This window comes from Rhinocladiella mackenziei (assembly GCF_000835555.1).
Source record: "Rhinocladiella mackenziei CBS 650.93 unplaced genomic scaffold supercont1.2, whole genome shotgun sequence".
NCBI lineage: Eukaryota > Fungi > Ascomycota > Eurotiomycetes > Chaetothyriales > Herpotrichiellaceae > Rhinocladiella > Rhinocladiella mackenziei.
In genome coordinates this window covers 2,094,343-2,113,469 of record NW_013550603.1, presented here as the reverse complement: position 1 = coordinate 2,113,469, position 19,127 = coordinate 2,094,343, and the positions used below count along the sequence as shown (strand labels likewise).

At 51.5% G+C, this 19,127-nt stretch overlaps 7 protein-coding genes across 7 annotated transcripts; 4 read left to right on the top strand and 3 right to left on the bottom strand.

Annotated features, from left to right (window-relative positions):
- Window positions 1-969: 969 nt before the first annotated feature.
- On the bottom strand, window positions 970-4,020 carry Z518_02565 (uncharacterized protein; the record flags this gene model as incomplete). The annotated part of the gene is made up of 4 exons (XM_013419593.1): window positions 970-3,071; window positions 3,126-3,770; window positions 3,817-3,926; window positions 3,977-4,020. The coding sequence occupies 4 exons, from the start codon at window positions 4,018-4,020 to the stop codon at window positions 970-972; spliced, it is 2,901 nt and encodes a 966-aa protein (XP_013275047.1).
- A 681-nt stretch (window positions 4,021-4,701) lies between these two features.
- Window positions 4,702-5,985, top strand: Z518_02564 (uncharacterized protein; the record flags this gene model as incomplete). Its single annotated transcript, XM_013419592.1, has 3 exons — window positions 4,702-4,828; window positions 4,880-5,203; window positions 5,261-5,985. The coding sequence occupies 3 exons, from the start codon at window positions 4,702-4,704 to the stop codon at window positions 5,983-5,985; spliced, it is 1,176 nt and encodes a 391-aa protein (XP_013275046.1).
- Window positions 5,986-6,807: 822 nt separating this feature from the next.
- On the top strand, window positions 6,808-7,873 carry Z518_02563 (uncharacterized protein; the record flags this gene model as incomplete). The annotated part of the gene is made up of 2 exons (XM_013419591.1): window positions 6,808-7,531; window positions 7,584-7,873. 2 exons carry the CDS (start codon window positions 6,808-6,810, stop codon window positions 7,871-7,873), a joined length of 1,014 nt encoding a protein of 337 aa, XP_013275045.1.
- A 338-nt stretch (window positions 7,874-8,211) lies between these two features.
- On the bottom strand, window positions 8,212-8,946 carry Z518_02562 (uncharacterized protein; the record flags this gene model as incomplete). Its single annotated transcript, XM_013419590.1, has 1 exon — window positions 8,212-8,946. One exon carries the CDS (start codon window positions 8,944-8,946, stop codon window positions 8,212-8,214), a length of 735 nt encoding a protein of 244 aa, XP_013275044.1.
- Window positions 8,947-9,366: 420 nt separating this feature from the next.
- Z518_02561 (uncharacterized protein) lies at window positions 9,367-12,030 on the top strand (the record flags this gene model as incomplete). Its single annotated transcript, XM_013419589.1, has 3 exons — window positions 9,367-9,375; window positions 9,450-9,554; window positions 9,607-12,030. The coding sequence occupies 3 exons, from the start codon at window positions 9,367-9,369 to the stop codon at window positions 12,028-12,030; spliced, it is 2,538 nt and encodes an 845-aa protein (XP_013275043.1).
- Window positions 12,031-12,108: 78 nt separating this feature from the next.
- Window positions 12,109-13,149, bottom strand: Z518_02560 (adenosine deaminase; the record flags this gene model as incomplete). Its single annotated transcript, XM_013419588.1, has 1 exon — window positions 12,109-13,149. The coding sequence occupies one exon, from the start codon at window positions 13,147-13,149 to the stop codon at window positions 12,109-12,111; it is 1,041 nt and encodes a 346-aa protein (XP_013275042.1).
- A 1,109-nt stretch (window positions 13,150-14,258) lies between these two features.
- Window positions 14,259-18,830, top strand: Z518_02559 (uncharacterized protein; the record flags this gene model as incomplete). Its single annotated transcript, XM_013419587.1, has 4 exons — window positions 14,259-14,522; window positions 14,579-14,960; window positions 15,011-15,293; window positions 15,344-18,830. 4 exons carry the CDS (start codon window positions 14,259-14,261, stop codon window positions 18,828-18,830), a joined length of 4,416 nt encoding a protein of 1,471 aa, XP_013275041.1.
- Between the last annotated feature and the right edge of the window lie 297 nt (window positions 18,831-19,127).

Below are 19,127 nucleotides of genomic sequence, written 5' to 3'. Positions count from 1 at the left end.
CGTCGATCTTGCTGGTGGTTCAATTGATCGGCTGGCATTGTATGTGGTTACGGCACTGGGTGGTTTCGGTTTCTTCTAGAAGGGGATATTTTTCTGGAGAATTGGGAACGGTGGACGGCGGACGATGGTGATGAAGTGTTGAATCTTCTTCCCTGGTTTATTCTACTTTGCGATGCGCTGTGCTATGGGTTATGCTGAATGTGACGCTAGACGAACATGAATGTGAATTTGTTCTCAATGCAATTAGATTTTCGGTTTCGAAACCCACTTCTACACATCTTGCGACTTCAGACGTGCCCATGATGGTGCGATACATGGGATAGGACAAGATATCGGTTTTCTCGCTTATTCCCTTTTCCCCAGGAACAGCTGCAGTCAAAAAACCCCGGGGCTATCGGAATGGGTTTCACCGAATTCGGAGTATCATGTACAATAGACTATGATTCAGCACATATTTTCGCTTTCCTAGAGGTCTTTCATGAACCAGAGACACAGGACTATTACGCATGACTCCCAATTCTAGTAATATCTCAATGCTTCATCGAGTACCGCTCAATAATTGCCCCATTTTGCTTTGTTTTTGCGTATTCCGATCCTTCACGTTCCCCTTTCTGGTTCCCTTTCTCATCATCTCCCTGAGGCACTTCAACAGGGAGGAAAATATACATATTTATAAAGCCTTCCAGGACATGAAACATTGCTCTGCCCTTCCTAGCCCAGGCCCCGTCTCAAAGGTCGATTCCAAGAAGTTTGAGAATCCCCCCGCCCCAAGCCCAAGAAAGGGGAGGAATAGTGATATTCGCCCCGGGATTGTAACCACACCATCTTCACAATGTATCCGCCCGTCCGGCCATACAGGTCCTGTCCCTGACCGCAGAAAAAGGGAAACAGGTCCCCAACAGAGAAAAGGAAAAAGCCAACCGCGAAGGGACGATAGTGGAGAAGATCGATCAGAATTCTTCTTTCGTATTATCTCCATCTCGCACTTACTCTTTCACCCTCAACCAAGCCTCGTTCGAGCTCATCTTCGTATTTATACGTGACTCGTCGCCCGCTTCCACTACCGCCTCCCGGCCCAACTTTTGCGGCTTTCTGTCTTCGTTGCTGTTCCTTGAGCATTCTCTCGCGATTCCTCGCCTCACGTTCCAGAGTATGTGGATCTTTCTCCGCATCCGCCGATATTGTTGCCGGCACTGGCGTCCCTGCTGCACTTGATCGGTGCGAGCGACCATTGGTGGTAGTTGTGCCATCTTCGTCATCACGTCGATGGTCTTTCTTGGGCCGCCTTGAGCGATGCCGGGACTCAGGGTCCTCTGCATCTTGCTCATAGTCGTAATTATAGTCGTAATCGTACAGCTTGTCCTCTTCGCGGTGACGGTCATGGCGAGAACGTTTGCGGTCGCGATCTCGGTTCCGATGTCTGTCTTCCCTGTCTCGGTCGCGGTCTTTATCTTTGTCTCTATCCCGCTCTCGCTCTCTTTCACGATCGCGATCCCTCTCGCTGTATTTTGAGGACTTGCTCCTCCGGTGCCTACTTTTGCTTTCACCATCATATTCGTCCCTCTTTGACCTTGTTGAGTCGTCGTGATCGTCCATATCGTAATCTCCATTGGTATCTTCATCATGGTACCGGCTAGTCCGTGATGAGTGATATGTCGACGATGTTTTGTCTTTGTCTCCGCGACTCCGTCTCGATGACCTTCTGTCTACTGAGTCCGATCGAGAATATGAAGTTTCTCGTTCATCCCTGTCATAGTCATCCTGAGTGTCTCGTTTCGATCTCCTATGCCGCTTGTCCTTATCATGATGGTCTGACTGTTCCTGTTCATCAGCCTCATACCTCGAACTGCCATGCTTTTCTTGTCTTGATCGTCGTCTCGATCGATCCCTGTCTCTCTCTTCATCATAATGGTACGTGGGTGTCTTGCTGCGGTCTCTATCGAAATCACGAGATTCCGATCGCCGAGAAGATGTCATGGATCCCCTGCCCTTTATTTGAAATCCTGTCTCTGCCGATCGAGAGGCCGGTTTCACAGCTGCAGGTGGTTCACGCATCGCTCTAGGACCAGTTGGTGCACCTACGACACCGACACCTTTGGCCTCAACAGTTTGCGGTACATGTGGAAAAGATTTTACTGGCGAAGCAACATGTCCATTGGGCATGGAGATCGAACCACGTCCACGAGATGAAAATCTACCTCCTCGAGAGCGGAAGCCATGATCACCATATTGAGCCGATGGACCCAGCGGTGCCGATGGTGGTGGCATTGGTCCTTGAAGATCTTCATTGTACGCTGCTGGTATTGGCTTGCTGTGATCAGCTTGATGCGAATTTGGAGCAACGGTCTTGTTGTCTTGCACGGTGGAGTCATTGGGTTCTGCATCATCAAGAGGACCATTATTTTGTTCGGGCTCCTTGTCTTGGGGAACGTCGTTTTCGGCGATGACAGGGTTGTCAGGGGTCTTCTTTTCATCCCCAGTCGACTTTTGGTAGTTATCACCCAGAGCCTCTTGGACCTCTTCTTGACCGCCAGGGGCGAATTCATCATCTTCATGGTTGGTATCGGTAGTGTTGTTGTCCTGATATCCGTCGTCGGTGGATTTATCGTTGGGGCGATGATCTGTTGTCTGAGATTGTGTGGTCTGGCTATCGGATTGCTTCTGATCGTGTCCACTTTGAAATCCTTGTTGGTGATATTGTGAATATGGAGTGAAGCTACCACGGCCTCTACCATAGCCACCACGGCCACGACCACGGCCACGACCATATCCACGACCATAGTAACCACTTTGAAAATCACCCGTGGGGTACGACTGCTGGAAGTTTCCAGATTGGGCCATATTGAAACCATAGTGGGGGCCGAAGTCACCGCCCATGCCATTCGAGAATGCATTTGCATTATTACTCTGCCACATATTGTTGTTTTGACCATTCCAGCCAGAAAACATCCCTTGGTTGGGATTAAAGTTCATTCCCATATTCATGTTATTCATACCATTCATGCCATCGTTTGGACCGCCAAATCCACCAAACATGCCAGCTGACATTGGATTCATTCCCATAGGCATCCCTACGGATGTCAGTAAAGGTGATATGACTTGTACTCGTCCAACAACAAACTTACCCATCATTGGATTGAAACCACTCAATCCGTTCGCAGCCATCATTTGCATCATTTGGTTGTAATCCATGTTGCCGAGCCCGTTCATCATGTTTGAAAAGTCGAACCCGTTCATATCATCGAGAGAAGCATTGGGTCGGTCTCGTGGGTAGGACTGGTTTTCCAACGTCGTCTTAGGTTGGTCTTGAGGAGTCGTCTCTTCAACCGGTATCACATGTTGTGTAGGTATCTCTTGTTGGTCTTCCTCCAGTTCAACTTGAATTTCGACGTCGTCATCCACGGCTTCTGCTGCCTCTGGGTCGGGATCCTCGGTACGATCAGTCAGGGTCTTTGATGAATCCCGGAACAGGTGGCTTACCTCAATCGAAGGCTGAACATCGGTCCAAGGAGTGTCTTCAGTCTTTGCTGCTTTGACAGGTTGCTGATCTGTTGTAGTCTCTAATGGCAACCTGTCTCGCTGTTCGTCTGCTTGGACAACGACCTCCTCGCTGGTGACTGCTTTGGCCCGCTCATCGGCTTTGGCCTTCTCTACTGTCTTGAGGTATGCTTTTATGGTATTACGCATGGCTTTGTTCGGTTTGCAGACATCACTGGTGAATGGTTTGTGGTCGCAGGTGGGACAACTTTCGCCGCAGGCTTTGGTGAAACCTGTCTTGGGTTAGCTATGCTGAAGACGATTCGAGATGGAACTCACAAGCCTCGCAGATGTAGGTATCGCAACAGGTTGTTTTGTGGGCATTGAGATTGAACTCATGGCAGGCGGCACAGTGGAGTTTGTCTGGGACTTTATCCCAGTCGAGCGTGCTACAGAAATTAGTTGTTGGTGACGGGGCAATGAGAGCTCGAGGACATACCGAACTATTTCTGCAAAAGACGTGTCCAAGGTCACAGGAGCCATGTTGATGAATTTTGATCGCCTGATGGACAAAAAGTGGTTGGCAGAATGCGATGATCCAGAAATCTGGAAGAAAATCTTGGAGGACCTGGTAGATTCATGCCATTTACCTTGCACTGATGGCGAGCATGATTCGCACCACGCTATGTATACATTTCAGAAATAGCATGATGAAATCCTGGTAATCAAGTAAAGTAAAGGGTGGACATGTTGGAAGGAAGCCTGCACGTCAGTGAAGGGGTACACACGAAGAACTTGCATGGCGCAGGCGGTGGTCATTCGAGCAGCCGACCAGTGGCAAGTGGCCCGGCCTGAGGCGAGATCTCCCCATAGCAAGCTCGGTACTCCCTTCATTGCATGGCTGGCGGCATCTCTAACACGCACTACTTCGCATACAGCATAGCCTGCATCTGGTCCGGTATCTGTGTGCTCTGTTCAACGGGCTCAACAGATGAAGAAAAGTCACCCACTATCGTTTTGAATGGCTTACCAGATTTTGGAGAGATCAGTAAAAATAAACTGTTAGATTTTGTGTGCGTATGAACCTTCGCGTAGGGGTTCTTGACGTTCTGATTCCCTTCTACGCCCTTCGTTACACACTCGTTGATCTTTTATCTCATCATTGGACGTCCTCTTTGGGAAAACCCAAAGTCCCGTACGCCCCAGCAATCAACAAGGGTCCCCATGATTCTAGGACCAATCAATGGAATCGACTGTGTGGCATTTGTTGTCTTTCTCATTCCTCAACTACTTTACCAGGCAGACATTCTTTTAGTGGCGACCGTGTCGCTCAGAGTAATACCATTTCTGGGTTTGGAAGGCTGCTGATCTACACGTAAGATGTACTAACCCTCATCGACAGTCCTTCAACTTCCATACCAGCTTGTACGTGAACGATATTTCACTAAGAGAGACCAACGATCGCCCTTTACTCAACACGCCACCATCTTTCAGGACATAGTTGTCCGCTGTGTTCGATACGCCTTTGCCAACATCCCAGCGAGCGTGGGAAGAGTGTTCTTTTCCAAATGGGTCGCCCATCCCTTCTTCCGATTCCGTCTGCTCCGGCACGGTTATTTACGCTGCCCCATGTTTTACCGGGAGGTTATTAGACATGGTGCGAAAGGTCTTTGGATAGTTGATGACCCGAGTTTGGAACCTGACATCGTCATTTACTATTCTCATGGTCGGTGGAATGCTCTGCGGAGGATCTGAGCATCTTTGCTGACGTATCTTCTGGTAGGAGGTGGGTTTTCCATGGGTTCAGCGTATTTCTACATCGAGTTTCTCATGGCCTGGGTAACTCGACTGAGGGACAGTGGATTCCGCAACCCGGCTGTTTTTGCTTTGGAGTACGCTCTCGTCCCAGAGGCTCGGTGGCCAACGCAATTCAATGAAACTCGCGCTGGGTACACTTTTCTGCGAGAAACATTTGGAGACGGTTCGGCAGCCAAGATCTGTGTTAGTGGAGATTCAGCAGGGGCCACGTTAATTTTGAGTATGTTGCTTCAACAGGAACCCCATTTTCAATCACTGCATCGCCCAGGTCTGGCCATATTGCTCTCTCCCTGGACACATCTCATTTCGGACTTGAACCAGAACACGCCGAGTGACTATCTGGATAAAAACAGCCTGCATCGGTATGCAGATCAATATGCAGGTGAAGCCGTGAAGTCCGACGAAGTGATTTCGCCAGGATTGAACACGGTGCACTGGAAACAGGCGTCACCATTGAACGGCTATCGAGTATTGTACGGAGCGGAAGAAGTGTTTCGTCCTGGCATCGAAGAAATGATCCATCATATGAAGAACAACGGGGCTGTGGTGAAAACTCACCGGCGGGAAGCAGGCCTTCACGTCTGGCCGGTGGTGAACTTGTTCTTGGGCGAGAGCTCGGAAGAGCGACTGCAAGGATTGGATATTATGACGGAATTCATCATGTCTTCGAGTCTGGCTTCAAAGGTGTAGAAGAATGCCATCAGATTAGATCAAGTTTTCAGGACTTTCACCAATGGTCTTTTCGGGGAGCTCATCAACAACCACAGTCTGGTAAGACCGGGTTGTTGTCTTGAGATTAATCTTCCCGAGTCCCATCTCCAGCTTGGTCGGTCATCATTTGGCGGCGAGGAAAGCAGATTTGTTGTGTCGGGTTGGCGAAAATTAGAATGACAAGTAGAGATGATTGGATAACGTATCTACCAATAATGTGCATGACGAAGCGTAGGGAATTCCACACCAAAATGGTGGCAAGGCTGATTAATATGAATGATGCCTGATAAGTGCGGCCCGGATCAAAAGCGGGATGATGTGTGGCTGACTACTGGGAGTGGCTTCGCTCCCCAAACTTTAAACCTTTTAGGATGTTGTTGATCCCCTCCTGCAAAACACGGCTGGAAGATTTTACTTAAGGCCCGCCTCGTCCAAGTTGCTCCGACAAGCCTTACATAACCCTTCCCCCTTTCGACCCCTCACCCCTTCATCAGCTGTTTTCTCATCACTCCGCCACCACTATTACGTGGGATCTTTCATTTCCCCCGTGCAAATCCTTTTGTATCTGTTCACGTGATATCCATACCCAAAGGGACAAGTCGCCGGGACCTCACCACAATAATTTGAACAATGAAGACCGGTGCCATCTAAACCAGGTGCTTTTCTTCACAGCCGACCTCTTTCCCCTTCCCACAATGTCTTCATCTGCACCGCATTCCCAATTCTCTCGCAAAGTCACACCGCCCCATACCAATAATCAGAAAATTGTCCTGCGCCACCAGCCTACCGCATCCCCAAGCAATGAGTGAAGAACACGACCACCCTGGACCTGAATATCGACCCCGTTCGCCGGATCTCTCAGGCTTTGATGCCCCACTGCCTAGACTGAACCGCATTCCATCCTATCACGCACCACAGGCAGATCCGAATTTCCCTCCTGGATATTCGAACTCACCTCGAGGTTCATACGACGCTTCACCTTTCTTTTCTCCCCAAACCACCACTCCATCCACATCTTATTTTGGTTTTCGGACTCAGTCATCGTTCCCGACTCAGACATATTCACCTCACAATTTCAGAACTCCTAATCCGGCCGGTCAAGCCTCTCCATCAAGGCCGTCTCAACCTCTCGCTGAGACATACACGAACCCTACTTCGTCGCATTACTCGCCGCCTCAACATCGTCAGCCGTTCAACCCGACTTACTCTAACCCACCAACCAGCCGACAATTTTCGGCTCCACCGTCAGGTTTGGCTCAGTCATACGGCGACATGCCGCAAACCCGCCCGAAAAAGGCGGCCGAGGACTTGGATCTGGATTACAATCCTGCCGCACATGAAACCACGGCTACGTCCATAAAGGCGGAGCAAACACGACCCCTCCAATCCCTCGTGCCCATGGCCACTACAGACCCCTCACATGGTATCGATGTGAAAACAAAGTTTCCTGTTGCCCGAATCAAACGCATTATGCAAGCGGATGAGGATGTTGGCAAAGTTGCCCAGGCCACTCCCACGGCAGTTTGTAAGTCTCGGAGCGCTATTAAAACTCTGAAATATGTTTTGACGTTTTCTAGCCAAGGCATTGGAGCTCTTCATGATCGCCCTGGTGACAAAGGGAGCTGCAGAAGCCCGAGCAAACCACTCCAAACGAGTCACCGCCCAGCATTTGAAGGCGGCTTTGATGAAAGATGGGCAATTTGACTTTCTGACCGACATCTGCGAAAATGTACCTGACGAAGGATCCAGGAAGGGGAGAGCCAAATCCGAGGTCAAGAGTGAAGATAGTGAAGAGGATATTGGTCCCAAAAAAAAGGGGAAGGGAGGCAGGAAGAGGAAAGCCACGAGCGATGAAGACTCCGACTGAAGCATCCGCGTTTGTCACTGAACAATTCCATCGGACTTGGAGGTCTGTTACCGGTGTAGGAATCACACCAACATGGTCGAGCTTCGATTGCTGCATAAATTTACTTGGGGACCAATCTGCGGCAAAGGAATGAACGAGATGCCTTCCGACCACGGAGGGAAGACGCCCTGATTTAGCTCATACCCTCTTGCTCAGACAACGACGAATCCCGCCATCTACTGGCTTTCAACCACTCTGGAATCAAACAATAGCTTCTGAATGATACCACCGGTCCAACGTCCCTGAAAATCATTCAAGGTTCTCGCTGTCGCCATGATACTGAATATGGACGTTCACTTTCAAGCAGTGTGGTGTCTGGTAGGCGACGGTGGCGTGTTGCCCCGCCAAGGCCAGGGAGCCTGATTGATCACAGCCACAAGAACGATGACCCCAAAGAAAGCTGTGAATCCCAAGGCAATCCATCCCACCACCGCAGAATAAGGCACCACGACTAGACACAACAGTGCAAAAGCACCAATGGTGAGACCGCCGAGGAGCCCACTGGTACAGACCGCATACATCTGAACGCTCCATTGACTGATCCTGCCGTTCATGCCGTCCCAGTCTGCGATCCAGTGACCTTTGAAAAACGTCAAAAGACTCGAACCGAGCGAAGCGAATCCGAGGGCCAGGAGAAACAAGAGCCAACTGATGGCCAGGAATTGTTGGACCTGCCGGACGTTGAAAGTTGGGTTTGGGGATGGCGCAATGGAAGTATTGTTGGACAAGACGTACGAAAAGGTAATGCTTGCTCCGAGGGTGGCGATCCCAATGATGGTGGTAAATAGGCCGTTGAAGAAGGATGCGACCGAACATCCGGAGTGTTGGGCCATGGGACGGATACGACTGATCGAGTGTCCATGTTCAGAATACAATCCGGTCGTCGACTTGTTGGCATGCGTTTCATTGGCGGAGTGATTTATCCCCGAATGGATACCATCGTAGTCCGAATCCCTCTTGTCACGGCGAGTCACTGGTGTTGTGGATGTCATGACGTCTCCCTGTTCTGTACGCTTCTCTTCTTGAGCAGCCATTTTGATAAGTTATATCTCAAGCAGTACGTGGCCGAATTCCTTCCTTTGTTGGGGGTCGTTCGAGCAACAAGGTTTCAGCCTTTCCAGAGCGCAAAATGAATGACGTCTCCACTAAATGGACGGGAAGTGTGCTCATGAAGGCAAGACTTCAAGTTGACCATGGGAAGACTCGGAGATTAAGAAGGCGCAGCATACCATTGGTACTCGTGACTCTAAAGCGGTCAGCCTTGCATCATTTGGTTCGCCTGACCCGTTTGAAGTTGCGATCTAGTGACCACTGACGGTGCCGGGCTGACACCGCAACGGGACTCGTAAAAGTTGCCCCCAAAATCTATTTCCTGGCCGAGTCGCGGCATCGACGTTACTGCCCAGTCGTATATTTGCCCTACAATTTAACTGTACCAATATGAGTCACAGAACATGGACATCGTGAGTCTCCTCATGGAAACCGGCTTAATGCTGTACGAGGTTGAGCAGCTCTAACCGGGGCATGACTTGGGCAGCTCACGCGCCTGATCGCAGGCTCCAGCTCCTCTCCGACGAAACAAAGAACCAACACCCCCGCCGAGCGCCTTGCGACCTGTAAGAGCATATGCAATGCTCTGACCGTGAGTCTGGTGACCTCCTCAACCCAGTTTTCCCATTTGACCTGCAGTCTAGCAAACCTGGCGCAATGGCAGCGTTGAAGATGCCGCCTTGAACTACACGGCGAAGCTCCTCCACCGTCTCGAGACGATCCTTCACGACGAGTCACGCAGAGCGGCACCACACTCCTGCCTTCGATATGTCGCCTCGAGCCAGGCATACATCATTATCACCAAGCTGGCAGTCGGCTCTCGCGATGTGGAAATCATCAACACCTCTGCGCAGCTCTTCCACATCCTCATCAATGGCGAGGCAGAAGGGCTCCTGGACAGCAAGTTGTTCACGAGATCATTATTAGATCTCGTCTCCTTCGCTACGATAGGAGGAAAGGTCATTGTCGAAGAACGCTTGGAAACAGATCTGGTCGAGTTGTTGTTCGAGATTGCCACAAAGATCAGATTGGATCCAGATATCCTTCCAGCTTGGTTTTATCCCGACCGAGAATCGATGCGTGGCCGAAGTGCGGCAGACGAAACCAGACGGAGTCAGTTTCCCTTATTCCACGTTCTCGTCCAATACGTCCATCACGATGGATCAGTGGGCGATTTTGCTCGGACGGCGCTGTTGTACTTGACCGAGACTGCTTCCAAATTCAAACCGTTGGAAACATGGATGATCGAGAGCGATTTGGCGCCTCAAATGGCTAGTGGTCTCGGTGCTTTATACAGCAGGCTGAGCAGACAGTCTACGTCTCTGAGTGGCCGACCCTCAGCGCCTCCGATCATCACTTTGTCGGACCACCCGCAAACTTTGGCTTCGCTCGTTGAGTCCCCTCAAGACATTCAACAGGATTCGAAGGCTTTTTTCTCCTATTTGGCATTTTGGCAGGATACGTTGAGTCACTGCAAGTCCACCGAAGTCAGTGACACGCTGCTTGACCACTTTCAGGTGCTCTTTGTCCAACAGCTGCTTTACCCTTCACTCCTTGAATCATCAGACGTGGAAGGAGGCTCCACTGCTGCTGTCATTGCACATCTCTCCCAGATCCTCCTTGCCGTTGACCACATCCAGCTCGTGGATCGTGTCTTGCGTTACCTCCTGGCTTCATCTAATCTGCCCCAAGAACCGAGAGAAAGATCCCACCGACGGCAGCGTATGTCTGTCAGTCGAAGGAAATCTATCGATCACTTGAGGGCCCTTGCAGAAGTGGCTGATAGCCCCTCTCCGAATCTCTTCAGCCTCCTCGACTTGATGGTCATGAGTTTGAAATCCAGTCATCCAGAAACAGTCAACGCCTGCCTCAAATTGTTGTCGGTCATCGTGGAGAGGCATCACTGCCACGTGTTGAGGAGCCTTTTCCGGCTCGAGCCGACTTCAATTGTTCCCGCCCAACGGGGAGCACGCCAATTAAACTCACACTTGCGAAGGCTATTTGACCATGCTGGGGCGATATCCAATAATGCTGAGCTGGATACTTCATATCAGGCCGCTTTGTTGGACGGTCAAGTGCTCCTTGAACAACATAGCTGTTTTGTAACGAGCCAACTTGATGACGACCTGTTGGACGTACGAGACATGTCTATCGCCCGCGAGTGTAAGCTTTTTGATGCCGTTATCTCATTACTACGCAACTTCTTCTCAAATGACACGGCCACGAATCTTTATCTCACCGAGGCTCTGATGGCTTTAGCTGTATGTGAGCATATGGGTCTCAATGGATGGCTATTGCCCTCACGTGAACAAGGATCCATAGAGGACAACTCGGCGTGCAACGTCACATTCATCATAGGTGAACTGACCGAGCAAGTGCGTCAGTGGCGATCACAATTTGCCGAATGGGACGAACTGTTTTCTAGGAGGAGAATCGAGCTCGCAGAGGAAGGGCCGCAAACTCGTCCGTCGAATATGAGAACCTTCTCAGGACAGTCTCACGAGAGTGACTCGCCTTCGGGCACCTATTCTTTGGCACAATCGCGGCCGACGACACCGAGAGGCAGAAAGATACCATCTACCGAATTTGGGTCTATAGACAGTGCGATTGCTAAATCTGGCGGCCACCGTGCTAGCCTCGCAGAACGCACTATTGGTTATTCTCCCTTGCGTCATTCAGTGCAGCCAGACGAGAATGATGGGCTAATTCGACAGACGGAGGCTCCGAAACAACCATCATTTGCCTCAGCCGCAATACTAAGGACTCCAGTCAACCTGATAAATTCAAAAGTACCGGAGGAAGCATCAACATCATTACCCTTGCATGCGGGACGCAAACAAACTTCCAGTCCTGAGCCAGGCGCTCGTCGTCTCGCGCTGGCGGAAAGTGGAGACTCCGGAGCCGTGACCCCGAGCGGTCAAGGCGAACGAAGCCAGGCAAGTCTTGGCCATATACTAACCAATGCAGTCATCCTTCAAGAGTTCATCCTTGAAATAGCGGCCGTGGTGCAGCTGCGAGCCACCTTTTTTGGTGAGGTCCATTTCAAGAATCCCAATCATGGAGGGTAAGGAGGATGTGCTTTTCCGGCTTTGTACCACGATAACCGACCCCCCATCCTATGTTCGCCTCGCAAATGTCGTCAGTACTCAGATGCCGTTGGACATGGTCGTTAGAGTTTTATTCTCATACTCATCCAAGAGGGAGAGGAAGTGGCTCTTCCGCCATGATGAAATCCAGGAAATATTGAACGCATTCCTTTGCAGCTGAATGAGTTCTTTTTTCGTCAAGTCAGTCTCTGCGATCTTTTCCATATTCTCATTTGCATAGGCTCGGAAATACGCAGGGTCGTCTGAATTAATCGTGACCTTGACCCCTCGCCTCAGAAGATCGGCGATTTCTTTACCTTTGAAATCTGAAGTGACGACCGAGTTTGAGACCGGGCAGCAGGTCAGTCCAATGCCTTTCTGGCGTACAATTTCGACCATGGAGTCATCTTCAACGATATTTGTCCCATGGTCGATGCGATCGACTTGGATCTCCTGGATTGCCTGTCTAATGTGGCTGATACTGTTTGGCTGATCGATGTCGCAATGACAGGTGACCAGAAAGCCTTCTTTGCTCGCGCGCTGAAATACTGCGGAGAATTTGGATGGAGGGTTGTTTCGTTCGTCCGAGTCCAAACCCACTCCCATGATGGCGTCCTTGAATGGCAGGGCTTCCATCAGGGTCGCCATCGCGTACTCGGCCGATTGATCTCGCAAAAAGCACATAATCAGGCTGGCGGAGATGCCGAGCGTTCGCTGCGCCGTTAACAGTCCCAAGTGGTAGCCGCGCAGGACCGTTGGGAATGGCACCCCCCGTGAGGTGTGTGCCTGAGGGTCAAAGAAGAGTTCGGCGTGTTTTATGTTCTGGGTGTGCGCCTTTGTGAGATAGGCCAGGGCCAGGTCTCGAAAATCTGCCTCCGTGTGTAGAACGGCCAGGTTCGGATAGTAAACAGCGAGAAACGTGGCCAGGTCGTGGAATGAGTAGCCTGACGATTGGTCCAGGGACGACAACGACGGTGGCAGTGGGAGGTTGTTGCGTTCGGCCAACGTGCGTGCCAGGGTCGGGGTCAAACAGCCTTCAAGATGCACATGCAGTTCCGCTTTCGGCATTTCCGCGATAAAGGATTTGAGTTCTTGATCCATGATATTGCTCTTTGCCGGCTCGGACGCAAAGCTGAGGGATGGTTTAAGGTCGTAGGATTGGATCGATAATTTGAGGGTTGCGGCAGACTGGTCGCTGGTGTTACGTCGGCTGTTTGAATTGATAGCGATAAGGCAAAAGTGTCACGTGCGACGCCAGGGAGAACCTCAGGCCCGGATTCGTGGAAAATCCGGGCTTTCTGCTTGGTGCGTCGGGTGCCGGCAGAGAATTGCAGCTGACGAGACAGAGCCTGGCAGACTGATTGACAGCTGGAGGGAATCGTCGGGTTCGCAAAGTCTAATAGGGGGCAACGAGTCAATCAAGGGACGTGGAGACGGGCAGGGCGCCCGTTGGGATATTTTCGGTCGCCCGTTGTCAACGAGCACCAGAACTAGGCGAAATCTCACGCCCGCAGCAGATGATCGGGAAGCGCTTAACCAGCTGATTCTCCTGCTCCCTGTAAGCGGTGGAGAGGCTAACTCGATGGGTCCCCCTGAAACACATCTCTTGGGGGAGGAGTCCGACCTGGGTTCTTGGATTCTGCGGCTTTGCCGTCCTCTGACCACCTCTCCTGCTAAAAGTTTTTGTTCGCCAGACTTGTGACGTGCCTTCTCCTATATCCAATATTTCAACATCTGTATCTGCCCTCAATCGTCGCCTTGCCCATCACGTCCACCTCTCACCGTCATCGCGTGTATCAAATATCAGCCACCAAGTCGTCTGTGTGGCCCGCGCGACATCTTTCGTGTTGACTGTCAGTGCTGGGTGTTCTCGTACCTTGCATAAGACTGGCACTTGGCGATTGGAAACTTTGAAATCAAGCTGCGCCTCAACCATCTCACGGACCCGTGTTTCCCAGCCTGACTTCGACCTCGACTTGAACTTCTAACCTCCTCCTTGCTCTTCCTTCCGGCCGAGTCTGAAGTGAACGAATAGTGCATGAACGACATCCATGGTTTGCCCGAAGCAAGCCCTGCGAACTCCCTAGAGTGTATCTTATCCTGCCGGACCTCCCTAATATCCCCTTGCCGGACGCCTTGACCGTATGCACCATCTCCGAACGGTGTAACAAACGGTTCCTCCCTCCGCTTGGATCGGGGAGTCACGAATCATGGCATTTCTATTCAAGTCGAAAAAGAACGCGAACGCGCCTGCGCCGTCGGGCTTACCGCCTACCAGTCGAAACATTCACACATCTGACGGAACCCCCTCTTCTGTTCAAAATGGGTCCATCGACAGAGCCGGAGAGCGACCCACGCAGTCACCTCCGCCTAATTCAAATATGAATCCAAATGGCTCATTGACTTCGATGGGCTCGACACTTGCCAATGCGCCTGGGTACCCGCGGCGAGAGAGGTCTGAATCTGAATCGGGGGTATGCTTCCTCCTCGATCCTCCTATCCAAACCCAATAGACTAATATTCTTTGTAGCCGCGACCCTCGAATCCGGGGAATCAAGTCCCTAATGCTGCTCTCTACCCCTGGTCGCAGCGGCGACTCAATTTCCCTACTCCGCAGTCCAACCCTTTTCCCCGGTACGGCGCTGCCGTAAACGCCATTGCCTCCAAAGACGGTGACATCTACATTATGGGAGGCTTGATCAATGGCTCCATGGTCCGAGGCGACTTATGGATGGTTGAGTCCGGCGGGGGGAATCTGTCCTGCTATCCCATCGCCACTGTCTCCGAAGGCCCCGGTCCGCGTGTTGGACATGCCAGTTTACTTGTGGGCAATGCCTTTATTGTATTTGGCGGCGATACCAAGATGGACGATTCTGATGTGCTTGATGACACTTTGTACCTGCTTAATACTTGTAAGTGGAGCGTCCTGACAAATTTGGGGAATTCTCGCTTATTCTTCTAGCTTCCCGTCAGTGGTCCAGAGCTGCGCCTCCGGGTCCACGGCCCTCGGGACGATATGGCCATACCCTCAATATCCTAGGCTCCAAGATATACATTTTTGGAGGCCAAGTCGAAGGATACTTCTTCAATGATCTAATAGCATTCGATTTGAATGCCCTGCAAAACCCCGCAAATCAGTGGGAATTTTTGATGCAGAATGCGGGCGATAGCGTCAGCCAGGGCGGCAAGATACCGCCTGCAAGAACAAATCATACTATCGTCAGCTACAACGACCAGCTGTTCCTGTAAGTGATGCCGTCGGTTTGGTGGATGGTGAGAGACTAATTATATACAGGTTTGGGGGCACCAACGGAACTCAATGGTTTAATGACGTGTGGACGTACAGTCCGGCGACGAATGCTTGGACTCAGCAAGACTGTATTGGTTATATTCCAGCACCGAGAGAAGGCCATTCAGCTGCATTGGTCAATGATGTGATGTACATCTTTGGTGGCCGGACCGAGGAGGGTACGGATCTGGGCGACCTGGCGGCCTTCCGTATTACTTCCAAGAGGTGGTATACTTTTCAGAATATGGGCCCTTCTCCATCCCCGAGATCCGGTCACAGCATGACGGCATATCGAGACAAGATCATTGTTCTGGCTGGCGAACCCAGTTCGGCTCCACGTGACCCGGGGGAATTGAGCATGGTATATGTCCTTGACACCGCCAAAATCCGGTATCCCAATGATACGCCGGCTGCAAACCAATCCTCGGATTCGAAGCAACCGAACAGTCCGACGCGGAGGCCGAGCACCGATGCTCGAAACGCTGCACAGCCAATTCGATCTACATCGCGAGAGGGCCAAAGAAGCCAGATGGCAGCTCGTGAACAATTTTCTGGAGGCCCAGTTCAGCGTCCGGACCCTTCACAGAACCCGCAAGCCTCCCGACTCCCGCGATCCTCGATGGCACAAGCATCCATTGGACCTCCGCCGCAAGGTCAAGCCCCGACGGCTCGTGTAAATGGAGTCCAGTCTCCGTCAAATGGACCTAAGAGCAGATACAATGGACCACCTATTGACACGAGAGGTGTGACGACGGGCCCGGACTCCGTTCGAGCTATCCCTCCCGACGGGATGGTTCAGGCTCCGGCGATCAGGGATGTGCAAAAGGAAAATACGAGACCTAGCAGAGAAGGAAGCCCCAGCACTCATGGACGAAGAACTCCTACCCAACGAACCGAGACCAAAGCAAAGGCCATGGAAGCTGGTGAAGCGGCACCGTTGGTCAGCAGCGGCGTTGCCAGACAACGATCCATACGGTCACAACGAGCTCAAAGTTCCATTGACAGTACGGAAGATGGCGTGCTGGGTCGCTCGTCCTCTGGCAGGTACTACGGCGAAAGTCAAGCTGACAATCGAAGTCTGCGAAGCATGCCTGATGAACCGAAATCCCCCAAGATGAATGCTCACCAAGAAGCATTACTAAAGGAGTTGGAAACTATGAAGAAAACGAATGCATGGTACGCTTCAGAATTGGCGCTGGCTCGAAAGCAAGGTTTCCAAAGTGGAGCATCGTCCAGCCCGACGTTTGACGAGCGAACTGTCAACCAAGTTGCCGACGATGACCGGCCTTTGATGGAAGCATTCATGACGATGAGGACAGAAATGATGAAGATGCAAGAAGCAATGGAGACGCAAGCTTCATCAATGGCGCGGCGAGTGGCAGAGGTGGAACACCAACGCGATGCTGCGGTCACCGAAGCGGCATACGCGAGGGCAAAACTTGCCGCTCACGGTGGAAGTCAGCGAAGCACTCCTCAGCCCGATGCTGTCCGAGAGCCTGATGAGCAAGAGCGATTTACTGATCTGACACGTCGACTGGCGCTGGCTCTGGCGGCACAATCTGAGCACAAAGCCAAAGTTGAATCTCTCCACAACGATCTCAACGCCGAAAGAAAGGCGCGGGAGCTGGCAGAAGAGTCTATGGACGCTTTGCAACTTCGTTATGATGAGCTGAGTAAAGGGAGAAATCCAGCAGAACTCGAAGGGCTGCGCGCCGAACTTCATGAAGCCCAGAGTTTGGCACGAGCCGAGGCGGGACGGAGGGCGGAAGTTGAAGAAGAACTGCGAACTCTTCGAGTCGACCACGAGGACTTAAGCAAGTCACAAGAAGACACCTCGTCTCGATTGGCACATCATACGGCTTCGATGGCTGCCCTAGAAGCCGCTGTTGCGGCGTCCTCCAACAAAGTGAGCCTTTACGAACGCCAAATCGAGGATGAGCGCCAGCACCGAGAAGCCGCAGAACGAAAGCTATCACAACTAAGGGCAGAACACGAAGAGAGAACCACCGAGCTCGAGAACACCTCGAAACGCCTTCGGGATGCCGAAGAATTGGCCGAAACGCATGCGAAAGAAGCATCTACTCACCGTGACGCTTTGCTTGCTGGCCTGGCCAAGCTCTCGAGCCCTGATATTGCTTCTAAGCATGACTCGCTCTCGGAACAGAAAGTGGCGGCACTGCGTGAATCGGCAGAACAGGCATCCAGCTTGGCTAGGCGAAATCAGGAAGCAGCGGACAACGCCGCCCAGAAGCTGCGGAGCGCAGAGGAGCGGATTGCCGGTTTGGAGGCATACCAGGAACAATCCAGCAGGGAAGCTCTTCAAATCCGACGGCAACTCCAAGCCGCGCTACGAGACGCCCAAAACTATCAGGCTGAGATCCGCGAACTTCGGTCAAGCCTTGAGATTAATCAACGGGACGCCAGTGCGCTGGCTGTCCAGCATAGCGCCCTTAAGGATCTTTTGGGCGAACGAGGGATGAACGTCTCCGATGTGAGACGGTCACCAATCTTTGACCATTCACCAAGCTCGCGATTTGGTACACCAGAGCAGAGCCGTCTCCGGGAACTTGACCAACAATTACAAGCAAGCATCAAAGCCCACGAAGAGACCAAGAGTCAATTTGAGGCCCGCATGCAGGAGGCGGACAGCACCTACAAGGAGAAATTGGAGCAGCTCGAGAACGATTATCAATCGGCTGTTCACTACGTCAAGGGCACAGAGAAGATGCTCAAGAAGATGAAGGAGGAGCTTACCAAATACAAATCGCAGAACTCTCAGCTAACAAGTGAATTGGAAACCGTTCGGAGCACGAGTGCGGCCTCTGGCACGGCAGCCGACTCTTCGGCTTGGGAAAGCGAAAGAAAACAGTTGCAATCTTCCATCGAAGAGATGAGGACACAGACAAGCAAGCAAATCGCCCTGCTGGAGTCGAATGTGAGTTCTCTCGAGGCGGATCTTGCTGCTGTACAAGCAGAGCGTGACCAACAAAAGGCAAGCCATGAGGATCTCACCCAATCTGCACGGCGAATCGGCAAGGAACTGGAGCAGCTCAAGTCGGAGAACTCGATGCTCGAGAAGCGTGCGCAAGAGGCGGAAAACAGGGTCACAATACTTCTTGATCAAGTTGGTCAATCAGTGGGCAACTATCGGCGACAATCACAACTGCAGCCCATGCCTCATGGCATCAACGGGATCAGCCACAACCGAGATGAGAGTGCGTCGAGTCTGACGGATGTGTCGGTAAATGATGACGCTTTGCCTCGCGACGAACGAGGGTCTGTTGCATTGGACAATTTGGCTTCGGAACTGGAGACATTGAGATCGCAATGGGAGAGTACGAGCAGAAATAACTACCGGCTCAGCACGCAGTTCGACAGCGAGAGAACTCCTACGACCGAGACTCACGGTACCGAGCTTAGTGACAACCTCGCAAATTGGAGAAGGCGACTTGAAGAAGAGGAGAACAGTGTCAGGGAGACCAAGGTGGCTTGAAGCCTACAGATGGAAACAATGACATTCATGACCGACCCCGATGTTCGTTGAACAAATTCAATTTTGTGACTGGTATCTGTGATCTTTGGGAGTTTTCTTGGGTTGGGGGGCGATAATATGGTTGGCAGTGACGAAAACGGGTTGAGCTAGGAGCGATGTCCATTGAGCGTAAATGAGTAGAATAGGGTGGGAGATAATTCCAAATGAATGGGGAATTCAATGTAGGCTGTGAAAATTCCATACTAATTGACTTGCTTTGTGATGGGGAAACCGAGCAAGGAGTAAGTTTTGATGTCA